The following is a 14,248-nucleotide window of genomic DNA, read 5'->3' as shown; positions in this document are numbered from 1 at the left end:
ACGACCTCGTCCCCGCGATGAGTATTAGCGACCACTTTGCTACTCAAATCCCTGTGATTGGTGGTTGCTTGTGGGGTTGTATTGACCTGGAGATGGGTTTGTGTTTTGACCAACTTGTTGCATACCTGAATGAGTTGTGAACGCCGATTGATTCAGATTCTGACGAGCAGAGACGCGTTGCTGCTCTATTTGAATCATTGAGCATGCACTGTCCCAAGAAGTGTTTTCTTTATTTTGGATGATGGAGGCTACCGTGTCATATTCTTGAGGAAGACCTCGTACCATTTGTAGGACAAGATGTCATTCAGGCACGGTGTGGTCCACATCATTCAACTGTTCTGCCAGATCTTTGAGTTTTTGTTGGTACTCGTCCATGGATGAACACGAAGCCAGTGTCAGGTTGATGAACCAGTGTTCGAGGGCTGCTGCACGTGAGCTTTTATTGTTGAGGAAAATATCTTGAATTCGATTCCACGCTTGTTGCGTTGTAGCATCAGTGTCTAGAACTCTAGCCATTAATTTGTCAGATAATGATCCATAGATCCATTGAAGGACTATGGCGTTAATTTTCGACCACGACTCGTAAGTCGCATCCGTCTTCACCGGAGGAGTGCTTCCGTTAATGTGATTTAACACATCGTACCCACGCGCATGTAACTTGAACAATTTAACCCAAGACGAATATGTGACCTTCACACCATCTAAAGTTCTGATTTTGTTTTGAATGTTGGCAACAGAGTAAACTGGGTGTAATGGCTTTGGATCATTGGTATTAGCAGCCATGGAGGCTGTTGAATCGGCGGCTAGGGTTAGAAAGTTGGCTCTGATACCATAAAAGCCAATGTTCTGTCCGTCGTATTCACTGATCATCGAGACAATATATAATACATGTATGCCTAACTAATCTCTTGTAAATTAGGAGGATTATTGACTTTCCTCATAATACATATATGATAATAAATACAATATATACTCCGCTAATATCAATATGTCATTGTCATATAAATTATGAAAACGGAGGTAAAGTTACTCTTTATCAAGATGTTCATGTTGATGGATGATGATGATTACCTTCCAAATATGCGACTTGATGGTGGTGTGATATATCAAAATGGTGTTGATACTAGCAATGGAAGAAGAAACAAAGATGTTGGAAGAACCTTTAGCTAAGCATAACACTGAACTACAAATTTCTGGAAACATTTGTGCTAAAACAATTTTGAACGATTTTGATTTTTTAGGAATGTTCATCATACATAATATTCATTTTTCATTAAACGACAATTATATGATTGGTGTTTTGTGAAGTTTATAAATTTATGTTGGGCAAATTATGTAGAATAACAATCTACTTTACTCTTTTTATTCCCATAATAGCAGATTATTCATCAGTTTTTACCCATGGTTTCAATACTTGATGTATTTTGACTCTTAGATTTACTTATAACTGCTCCATGCAAAGTATGGGATACTCTAACCCATGTGAAGCATGTGTATAGACCCTAGTTCAAACAAATTTTAAATATGTTCGATCCTATCTCCATAAATCAGCAAAAAATACTCCATCCTATTGTTTCTGTCCCGAAAAATCGACAAATATATTTTTAGTTCCATTTACTAGCTATCTTAATCGGGTTCTTTTTTATTAACATCAATCCCATAAAATTAGCGATCCTAAAAATAAGATATCTTATTATTATTTTTTTCTTTTTTAAAATTTCAAAACCACACACTGTGTATCTCTGTGTATATCTCTCATTCTATGATGAAAACTCCTTCAATGGTACATAATTTATCCCACCATCGCTTCCTATGATGAGGTAAGCAGAGAAGAAGCAAGTTGAAGTTTGCAAAGTCTCGATCAACCATATTCCAATTTCTACATCCGATTACAACTCTATGTAACTGCATGGAGATGGATTTGAATCCGCATTCTAGGTTTGCGAACTCCAAGCATTTGATTTGTTGGTATTCTTTTCATATTAATTCAAATTTGAGTTCACATCATTTAACGATATTTTTCTCTATCAGGATCAGGCCTGCCCTTTACATGTAGAAACTTCCTCAGCTTTCTCTTGTGTTATGAATCATACATGATAAATCCTCAATTTAGTGGATAATAAGTATTTTTAATTTCTGGAAATTATCTTATTTTAGAAATTTATCTTGTTTCACTATTTTAATTTGGTAAGTAGGATCGTTTAGTATTTGATTAGATTTTAGATTCTTTGTTTCCTTACTGGAGTCTTTTGTTTATCCCTATTTAAAGGGTAGTCATTCATGAAATAAAATTATGCTTTGAGTCTTAAAAATTAGTAGAATATGTTTTAGTTAGTTTATCCTAATCTCCTTCGAGGGTGGTTGGGTGATATTTATACATGCGACTGTAGAAAGTAAAAGCATCGGTCCAATCACTAGATCTAGATCCCGGGCCATACCAAGTTTGGTATCAGAGCCACTTGTGAGGGCGACTACTGCATAATAGTTGATGAAAATTTTGGAGGAACTCATGATTCAACAGGTACAGAGCAATAATGAGATTAAAGGGCCAATTACAGAATTACAAGCTAAACATGCGTCCCTCGAAGAAGGTTTGTCAAAATAGAAAAACTCTAAAAACAGATCAGAAGCTAGCGTGGAGGAAGAAGGTGAACAACGATTTGAAGACAAGAATGAACCTGGCTAGGGCAGAGGCAATGGTATTATTTTAGGAGCATAAGATGGAAGAAGATTAATATCCTCAGCAGGGGTGGGACGAGGACTAGGAGGGTTTGGAATAAACCTTAACAAGGTATGGAAGGGGTTTGGCATAAACCCTAATGGCACAGGGAAGGCAAGGGTATTATTTTAGGAGCGTAAGAAGGAAGGGGATTAGTATCTTTATCGGGGGTGGGACGAGGACGAGGAGGGTTTGGAATAAACCCTAACAATGTATGGAAGGGGTTTGGAATAAACCCTAACGGCACAGGGAAGGCATTTAAATCAAATTCATGGATGAGTACTTACCCACTGAAGTTCAAACACAAGTGGGATCCTTTCAAAGGTGAAGCGTCAACACAAAGTCGAAAGGGTAATCAAGACCCTATGTATCAAAGGATAGAACCAAAACAATGGTTCAAAATATGGGACGAAGATGATGAAGTCAATGGGTATAAAGCAACTAGGGTGCCAAAATTTTCAAAGATGGAGTTTCTAACTTATGATGGCAAGTACAACCCATGGACATAGCTACAGAAATGAGAAGCTTTATTCAAAGAACAACAAACTCCAACTGAAGCATGGGTTCATCAGGCGACATTTTTTCTTAAAGGCAACGTGTGACTGGTATCAGAATTTGAGATGGATGAAAGGGTGACCAACCTGGAACGAGTCTGTGGAGGAGTGAAAAATTCGTGTTGGGCCTCCGATGAGTATGAACCCGCTAGGAGAGCTAATACAACTCTGGAAAACCGACACGGTTGAAGATTATTACGTACATTTCGAGTCTCTATTAGGAAGAACGACCGGAATAACTCCAGAACAAAGCATGTTGCACTTTGTGCGGGGCTAATAAACGCCATAAGGTATAAGGTTGAATTGGAAAGAACCATAACTCTATACTATGACATGCTTCTATCCAGAAAAATTAAGCTAATGGCGGCACAAGCAGGACAAACAATGGGTGTCGGGCCTACAGGAAACCAAACCTCGGCTGCAAGCCAAAAATGAGAGTCATCCGGGAAAGGATGTAACATCCCAAAATTCAAGACCAAAAATTTTGTTATAATTAAGTAATTATATAAAACCATCAGTATAAAAACATCCACATTAATATCTCATGTCAAAACCAAAGTGTCAATAATCAAAACATATTATCATAAAACCATATCAGAGTGTAATCCCAAAGATCTCATGTGCGGAAAACATAGTGTGATGCGCTGCGATCAAGCCGGCTCCTCTCCTTTGAAAACGAGTACCTGAAACCAAAACTGTAAACTGTAAGCACAAAGCTTAGTGAGTTCCCCCATCATACCACATACCACATAATGCCAACCCTTCGCTATCTTTCAACCGGTATCTGTCTGGCATAACTGGCAGTTGGACTCCCCTTCGGTATCTTTCAACTGGTACTCATGAACTAACCTCCCCTTCGGTATCTGTCAATCGGTAACCGGGAGCTAACCTCCCCTTCGGTATCTTTCAACCGGTAACCGGGAGCTAACCTCCCCTTCTGTATCTTTCAATCGGTACTCGGGAACTAACCTCCCCTTCGGTATCTTTCAACCGGTATCTGGGGACTATTTCACCGCCTATCACTATCACATAATAACATGTCATAAACATATTGGTTCCATGATAACATAACATAAACATACTAAATCACATAATGGCATATCATAACCATACTGGTCACATAATAACATATCTTAAACATACTGCTCACATAATGGCATATCATAACCATACTGGTCACATAATAACATATCATAACATATTGCTAGGCATGCATGGGTTCTGTCCACCCCTTTGGTATCTTTCAACCGGTAAACGTCTTCGGTATCTTTTAACCGGTAACTGGGGACTATTGCACCCCTACTACTACTACTAATACATATCTCATAGCATCCCAGCACAATAAGCATATCAAATAATGGCAACCAGATAATTATCACAAAGACAATCATCTCAACATAATCACCTACTGGTGGGCCGCCATTGATGCCTTAGACCCACCCCTACTAGAAGGGAACTCACCTCACACTGCTGATGTCCCGCAGACTCAACCCCACACTGCCGAAGTCCCGCAGACTCAACCCCAGCTGCTGGATGACAAATTCCCGAACTGTCAACACCAAAATAACACCCAATTAATAATTGGGTTCCAACACAAAAATCATAAATCCATGCTTGGGGTAAAAGACTGCTTTACCCCTATCTTAGCTTGATTCCAGCCCAAGGCCCAATCCAAAGGCCCAAAAGTCAACTATGAGTCAAAGCCCAACATATGGCCCAATCTTCCAAATTGGGCCCAAGCCTTTACAAGGTCTTACCATAAGGCCCAGCCATTTAGTCCAGTCCAACATTCAACATTCTAATGGCCCAATATCACATAATCATAAAGGCCCAAACTATGGCCCATCTTTGGCCCAATTTTCCAAATTGGGCCCAACTCCTCATATGGGCCTTACCACAAAGCCCATTAATTGTTCTAGTCCATTTGCTTGATCTTGGATGGCCCATTAATAACCCAATCATCAAGGTCCAATAGAAAGGCCCAACAATAAACCCAAGTGAATTTAGGGTTTCACATAAAATGATGATTAGGGTTTAGTGTTTCTCACTTAACCAATTAAGGACTTAATCTATTAAGGACTTAATCCATTAAGTCCATCATTCTTCTAAATAACTCATATGGTGTGATTGGGCTTAATCACACAATTCCATTCCAATGGCCCAAAAGTGGGTCCCAATAAGTTCAAGCCCATAAATCCAATATTAGGGTTTTCTAAACCTTAATTAGGGTTTCCAACCCCATCTTAGCCCAATAGGCCCAATTGATATGTCTTTTGATCAATTAAGGTTCATTAGACTTATTAAGGTTTCACTTGGCCCATTAGTCATCTGTTTGGGCTTTTAGGTCCATTAAGCTTCATTGGGCCCATTAGGGTTTATTAAGCCCATTAAGCCTCATTGGGAACATTAGGGTTTATTAGTCCCTTTGTCCAACCATCCAAACGAGTCAAAACACCATCAAAGCACACCATCACCCGACACGGCGGCAGGAGGCGGCAACCACCACCCTACGGTGGTGGTTTTCAGTTTTCTTTTCATTACTCTTCTTTTTTGTTACATTTTACAATGCTAAAACCCCAAATAATCACACACACACTAATACAACACATAAACACAACAACCTAGTGGTGGCCGGTGGCGGCAGATGGTGGCAGCCACCACCGTGAGGTGGAGGTGGTGGTTGTTCTCGAGAATTTCAGCCAAATAAACACCCACACACATACTTCTGATCTGCGAGATACACCCCAGCAACCCTCCCGGTGGCTCACATCGACGACAACAATAGATTTGGGGACGTCAGCCACCACCTCACGGGGGTGGCGGTGGTCTCTTTTAGTTCTCAGTCAAGCAACAACAGTTCAAGCAGCCACGACGGTGGCTATCGGTGGCAGAACGGAAAGGAAGAGGTAGAAGAGGGGCGACAACGACTAGACAGCAGCGCTACGACGGAGTGGCGAAGTCCACCGAATCAGCAACAACAGCAACGATGCCCCACAGTGGGTTTCTTCCGATTCCTCGCTGCCACGACATCATATGGAGGTCTTCGTCTTCAATGGGGTGGCACAACGGCGGTGCAACAGGAAACGAGGGAGGTGGCGGTTGTAGCTTCATTTATTCCGGCCAGGCTAGGAGGCAGTCGATCGATTCTTCAGCGTACCTCGGGTTCGTCGGCACTCGTCGGGGAAACATCTCAGGTTGCCACAGCAGGGTCACGGCGGCTAGAAGGTGGCGGTCGAAGATTGACGGTGGAGAGGGTGACAGCTCCTCAAAGAATGCTAGGGTTAGGGTTTCCCTTAAGCTATATATCCGATCCCTTAAAACATTATGCGATAACAACAATATCAGTCCCTCCCCCTTCCCTTTTCTTCAAATTAAATCCCATATTTACCCTTTAGCCCCTAATTCCATAATTTCCTTTCATTTTGGGTCAAAACATACCAAATAGCCCTCTACTTGAGAATCTTTTGCAAAGCAAATCCAACAATTACCTTTTTATCCCCGACCTTCAACCCTCTTTACATATTAAGTCTGAAATTTACCATTTAACCCTCTAAACTTTCAATTATAACTTTTTAACCCCCAAAACTTTCAATTATTTATTTTAGGGCTACTATTCGTTCATTAATTTATTTATTTATCTAATAAATAAACAGGGTGTTACAACTCTCCCCCACTTAAATTAGATTTCGTCCTCGAATTCATTCATTACCATTCCTTACTCGCCCGACCACTCTAGTAGCATGGTCACCAACCTGGGCACACCCTAGCCTTCCAAGGGTAGCCATGACCAATCCTCATAAAGCCCTAAAATCCTCAATGAACGAATTTCTCGCAATAAGATCACATCTACTCCGTCTAAAATCTGCTGTCTCGAGATGGTCTAAATCCCTGACAGACCACTCATACTGAATCATTATCGTTGAACCCAGTCCGTTTATCCCTCAACTGACTACTCAACTACTGATAACCTGAGGCTCCCAATAGAAAACAAAAATCACAGACCCAATTATCTCTGCAGGTCACTTATACTCGGATAAAGCTCGGATAATCCCGCTGTGATTGACTTAGCATAACCCAAACAATCCGTTATTTCGTCCGAACTTGCAACCCAAAACACAAATACTAATACTGCCCAGATGTTGAAACTGCCCGAACACTAAACTGCCTGAAGCAGCATGTTGCCACATGGCTGCTTTCCAAAATCTATCAAGACCTTTCTTGTGATAAGCCGAAATTTCTATCTTGTACTTTCAGTCAATTCAATCAAAGACAAACTTGTCTCTGCTACTTTTAGCATTGTTTAGAGTCTGTTTAGGTGTTCTAAGCCTAGTGTATTCAAGAATCGGGTATTAGGAAGTATCAGCTTGAGTCCATTTTACCTTAATCAATATTTAAACCCATCAAATAGAGTTTACGGCCAAACCTTCATGTTTGGGACGTAAAATCATGTCAAGGCCGTAAACCCATGCTATATGCATGAGTTTACACCCTTTTCTTTCATTTCTTCCATTCCTAGTCAAGAACACCCAAGATTCTATCTCAAGTATCATAAGATCTTCACTTTGATCTTCCAAAAATGTAAGAATTCTTTCACTTGAATTGTTGTTACATCTCCTTATCTAGTGATTATACATGATTTCATCCATGAAATCATTCCATTTTGCTAGATTTTCAAGTGTTCTTCATTTCACCAAGAACACCAAGAACACGTACTAGTGTTTTTGGACTTTAATCACCCTATCAAGCTTCTATATTGTAAGTACTCTCTCCTAAGCTTACTATCTACATGAAATACTTGAAGAACACTTAAGAATCATTCAATTAGCAAGAACAAAGGGAGTTTACGGCCAAGGCAATCTCCCTTGGCAGTAAACCCATATAATGAAGCATATGTTGACTTTAAACACTCCTAAAGGCTTCTAAACACTTGAGTCCCTTCCTTGGTGTAATACTTACTGATTATACTGCTTGAAAACATCAAGAAATCATGAACAAAAGGTGTTTACGGCCAAGGCAATCTCCTTGGGCCGTAAACCCTAATTAAGGGTGTAAATGAACCCTAAACCTCTTACTAAGCCTTGTAACTAAGTATAGAACACCTCAATGAAGAACCTAGGACTTTAAAACACTAAATGGTACAATATACCATGAGTTTACGGCCGTAAACTCATAGGGCCGTAAACCCTAGGCCGTAAACTCATGTAAGACATACCATGTTGGCCATAAACTCATTACAATGGCCATACACCCTTAGTATGCAATCATATGTGATTGTAGTACTTAAATCCTAGTGTTTCCTAGTCTAATAATGTGTTACCTTTCATGATTAGTTGTTTTAACACTAATTATAAACATATATGTGTCATTATATGTTCAATAGGATCCGTGTGTGCTCAAGTCTTCACTTGACACTTAGCATCCTACACCAATCTTACATTTGAGTAACTTACAACGGGTGAGTTCATACCCCCACATTTTCATAGTTTTTACAGTTTTAAGGGGGGGGGGGGGGAATACAAGTATAACACAAAGATATTGTGTTATAACAAATGATTTCAAATGGAATACAGTCCTCAAAACAAATGATTTCAAACAATTTATCAAATCAAGTGATTTCAAATGGTTATTTCAAAAAGACATCAAGTTACCAAAATGGATTTCCAAATATGAAACTTCTTTTAAATGTTTTATAAACTTATATTTTTTCCCAAAAATCATACTAGTATACATATATTTATATAAATAAAGTTTAAAATACTTAGGACTGACAACCCACTTTGGTTCCTTTTCCTTGTTTGGATGTGGGATCACAAGTATCAGTTGTTTGTCCAAGTGCCATTTAAATTTTAGTTATATATATTTGTCTATGTATACAAGTATAAAATTTTAGTCAATTAGATTCAATTACCCTTTGTACATGTTGAGCAAAGGATCCTATACATGAATACTAGTTATCAAATCAGAAAGTACATATAAATTATAATAGGTATAATTTATGATACAAAGAACATTAATTCATGATACTAGTATACTAGAGTACATAGTTTTACAAAAACAAAGGTTCAATTCAAAACTATTCAAGAGTATACATTCTTTCAAGTACATGTTAAGAATACTAATTCAAGGATATACTATCAATCATTCATTTCGGAATGATTGGGATTTCATAACTGTTATACATGTAACGGTATACGCTTTTATGAGTCAAAGAGTACAGTTTGTTTAATTCATTTTAAACAATACAGTAAAGTCCTGATATTATAACCAGAGTCTCCAGCAGGGGATTGAAACAATGTGTGTATAGATCTAGATTTGGATTAACAACGCCACACACGGACTGCTAGCTACAGTCAGGCATACACGCCTGTAAGTGACAATTGTTATCATCAACTTTCAATGCATACATAGCGTTGGGTCAGGCCATCTAGTTAGTATGATTATAATAACTCATTAAAAAGGTATTAACAATACGTTAGTGTATAATTACTAAACTTATGTACATTTTCAAAGTACTAGTTTACAGTATATAGTTTACAAGATACAGTTTACAAGATACATTTTACAGTATACAGTTTACAAGATACAGTTTACTAGATACAGTTGACAAGATACAAGTTTACATAAATATTTCAAGTACAAAACAGTGGTTTACAAACAGAACAGTTTTATACATATACAACTACTTTTTCATACACAACAGAAAATATAGGATTTTCTGGAAACAGTTTACATATTCAAGAAACAGAAAACACTCTTACAAAACATAAATACTTATGCACTCACTCAACTTTATGTTGATACTCTCTTTCAAATTACTGGTATTCTCAGGGAACCCGTAGACAGGTACACCCGAGCTTTTGAAGATGGAGTAGTTTATGTTTTGTCTTTAACTTTTGTACAACTTTTTGGTTTCAGTATACAATATGAAACACATGTAAATATTTATACTTTTTAATACAATGGTTTTTTGTACTATGATTACTATATTACATGGGTTGTGATACTACAAATGAAGTCCTCCACCCCGGACGTTTCCGCCGACTGGTTTGGGGGTGTGACAGATTGGTATTAGGGCATTGTTTATAGTGGACTTAGTATATCAATCCATAAAAGATATACAAACTATAAATACATTTGGGGCTAAGAGCTCTGACTACAAGTATACTTTTAAAAATTTAAGTATTTTTACGAGAAGTATACTAACACTCATACCTACAAGTACAGTATCATAGTCATAAGAACTTAAAACTATTTAGATGTTGAACATTACAGTCAAACCTGGACAGTTATGTAATCATATTTGGGATTAATATAGCCTGATCAACTATATTGATTTGAAATATGACCAACATGTGTTTGGGAGCGATAGCCTTCCAAGGGTAGCCATGACCAATCCTCATAAAGCCCTAAAATCCTCAATGAATGCATTTCTCGCAATAAGATCACATCTACTCCGTCTAAAATCTGCTGTCTCGAGATGGTCTAAATCCCTGACAGACCACTCATACTGAATCATTATCGTTGAACCCAGTCTGTTTATCCATCAACTGACTACTCAACTACTGATAACCTGAGGCTCCCAATAGAAAACAGAAATCACAGACTCAATTATCTCTGTAGGTCACTTATACTCGGATAATCCCGCTGTGATTGACTTAGCATAACCCAAACAATCCGTTATTTCGTCCGAACTTGCAACCCAAAACACAAATACTAATACTGCCCAGATGCTGCAACTGCCCGAACACTAAACTGCCTGAAGCAATATGTTGCCACATGGCTGCTTTCCAAAATCTATCAAGACCTTTCTTGTGATAAGCCGAAATTTCTATCTTGTACTTTCAGTCAATTCAATCAAAGACAAACTTGTCTCTGCTACTTTTAGCATTGTTTAGAGTCTGTTTAGGTGTTCTAAGCCTAGTGTATTCAAGAATCGGGTATTAGGAAGTATCAGCTTGAGTCCATTTTACCTTAATCAAGATTTAAACCCATCAAATAGAGTTTACGGCCAAACCTTCATGTTTGGGTCGTAAAATCATGTCAAGGTCGTAAACCCATGCTATATGCATGAGTTTACACCCTTTTCTTTCATTTCTTCCATTCCTAGTCAAGAACACCCAAGATTCTCTCTCAAGTATCATAAGATCTTCACTTTGATCTTCCAAAAATGTAAGAATTCTTTCACTTGAATTGTTGTTACATCTCCTTATCTAGTGATTATACATGATTTCATCCATGAAATCATTCCATTTTGCTAGATTTTCAAGTGTTCTTCATTTCACCAAGAACACACACTAGTGTTTTTGGACTTTAATCACCCTATCAAGCTTCTATATTGTAAGTACTCTCTCCTAAGCTTACTATCTACATGAAATACTTGAAGAACACTTAAGAATCATTCAATTAGCAAGAACAAAGGGAGTTTACGGCCAAGGCAATCTCCCTTGGCCGTAAACCCATATAATGAAGCATATGTTGACTTTAAACACTCCTAAAGGCTTCTAAACACTTGAGTCCCTTCCTTGGTGTAATACTTACTGTTTATACTGCTTGAAAACATCAAGAAATCATGAACAAAAGGTGTTTACGGCCAAGGCAATCTCCTTGGGCCGTAAACCCTAATTAAGGGTGTAAATGAACCCTAAACCTCTTACTAAGCCTTGTAACTAAGTATAGAACACCTCAATGAAGAACCTAGGACTTTAAAACACTAAATGGTACAATATACCATGAGTTTACGGCCGTAAACTCATAGGGCCGTAAACCCTAGGCCGTAAACTCATGTAAGACATACCATGTTGGCCATAAACTCATTACAATGGCCATACACCCTTAGTATGCAATCATATGTGATTGTAGTACTTAAATCCTAGTGTTTCCTAGTCTAATAATGTGTTACCTTTCATGATTAGTTGTTTTAACACTAATTATAAACATATATGTGTCATTATATGTTCAATAGGATCCGTGTGTGCTCAAGTCTTCACTTGACACTTAGCATCCTACACCAATCTTACATTTGAGTAACTTACAACGGGTGAGTTCATACCCCCACATTTTCATAGTTTTTACAGTTTTAAGGGGGGGGGGGGGAATACAAGTATAACACAAAGATATTGTGTTATAACAAATGATTTCAAATGGAATACAGTCATCAAAACAAATGATTTCAAACAATTTATCAAGTCAAGTGATTTCAAATGGTTATTTCAAAAAGACATCAAGTTACCAAAATGGATTTCCAAATATGAAACTTCTTTTAAATGTTTTATAAACTTATATTTTTCCCCAAAAATCATACTAGTATACATATATTTATATAAATAAAGTTTAAAAGACTTAGGACTGACAACCCACTTTGGTTCCTTTTCCTTGTTTGGATGTGGGATCACAAGTATCAGTTGTTTGTCCAAGTGTCATTTAATTTTTAGTTATATATATTTGTATATGTATACAAGTATAAAAGTTTATTCAATTAGATTCAATTACCCTTTGTACATGTTGAACAAAGGATCCCATACATGAATACTAGTTATCAAATCAGAAAGTACATATAAATTATAATAGGTATAATTTATGATACAAAGAACATTAATTCATGATACTAGTATACTAGAGTACATAGTTTTACAAAAACAAAGGTTCAATTCAAAACTATTCAAGAGTATACATTCTTTCAAGTACATGTTAAGAATACTAATTCAAGGATATACTATCAATCATTCATTTTGGAATAATTGGGATTTCATAACTGTTATACATGTAACGTTATACGCTTTTATGAGTCAAAGAGTACAGTTTGATTAATTCATTTTAAACAATACAGTAAAGTCCTGATATTATAACCAGAGTCTCCAGCAGGGGATCGAAACAATGTGTGTATATATCTATATTGGGATTAACAACCCCGCACTCGGACTGCTAGCTACAGTCAGGCATACACGCCTGTAAGTGACAATTGTTATCATCAACTTTCAACGCATACATAGCGTTGGGTTAGGCCATCTAGTTAGTATGATTATAATAACTCATTAAAAAGGTATTAACAATACGTTAGTGTATAATTACTAAACTTATGTACATTTTCAAAGTACTAGTTTACAGTATACAGTTTACAAGATACAGTTTACAAGATACATTTTACAGTATACAGTTTACAAGATACAGTTTACAAGATACATTTTACAGTATACAGTTTACAAGATACAGTTTACTAGATACAGTTGACAAGATACAAGTTTACATAAAGATTACAAGTACAGAACAGTGTAATCGCAAGCCTAATGTTAAATTTTTCCATGTTTTCGGTTCCAGGTGCTTCATCTTTAACTCTAAAGAGAACCGAAACAAGTTTGATGTGAAGGCAGATGAAGGGATCTTTCTTGGCTACTCTCTTACCTCCAAGGCATACAGGATTCTGAACAGAAAATCAAAGAAGATTGAAGAAACCTATTATGTCACATTTGATGGTAGTTACGTGAAGAAACTTCAATCAAGCGATAGTCCTATGAAGGAAATCTTTCTACAAAAAGGTCAAGTCACAGTTCCTATATCAAATCTGTTTGAAGAGTACATAATGCTCTTTGATGAACCGAAGAAAGCCATTCTCTCTGAAGAAAAAGCAGCAGATAATAAAGTTGACAACCTGAAGGAGATAATAAACAAAGCAGGGGAAGGCATGGAAAGTGAACCTCAAAGTTCAAGCGAACCTCAAAATTCAAGCGAACCTCTAGTTCAAGGCGAACCTCAAAGCTCAAGCGAACCTACTCATAGATATTCTACATTCCAGGGGGAGAGTTCATCTACACCAAAGCGACCTGACTTGCCATTCCAGGGGGAGAATCCATCTCCAACAATGAACCATGAAAGTCCAATCGAGGGGGAGAATTCTAAACCAGATGTTGAGATTTTTTCGTCATTCGAGGGGGAGAATAATAATACAAATGATGAAGATTCTCAATCGGAATTCGAATAA

The 14,248-nt window shown here is 37.5% G+C and overlaps 1 protein-coding gene across 1 annotated transcript; it reads right to left on the bottom strand.

The window, feature by feature from the left end:
- Positions 1–300: 300 nt before the first annotated feature.
- On the bottom strand, positions 301–870 carry LOC145127291 (uncharacterized). The gene has a single exon (XM_079062512.1). The coding sequence runs from the start codon at positions 868–870 to the stop codon at positions 301–303; it is 570 nt and encodes a 189-aa protein (XP_078918638.1).
- Positions 871–14,248: the final 13,378 nt, after the last annotated feature.

The sequence above is a fragment of the Lactuca virosa genome, chromosome 1, assembly GCF_052849685.1.
Source record: "Lactuca virosa cultivar CGN04683 chromosome 1, Lactuca_virosa_CGN04683_v6, whole genome shotgun sequence".
Taxonomy (NCBI): Eukaryota; Viridiplantae; Streptophyta; class Magnoliopsida; order Asterales; family Asteraceae; genus Lactuca; species Lactuca virosa.
The sequence above is the reverse complement of the archived record's forward strand: the minus strand, read 5'-3'. Positions and strand labels throughout refer to the sequence as shown.

What these genes read in the sequence shown, in the direction of transcription:
- LOC145127291 (XM_079062512.1), bottom strand. Translation starts at nt 870, where the DNA reads ATGATCAGTGAATACGACGGACAGAACATTGGCTTTTATGGTATCAGA.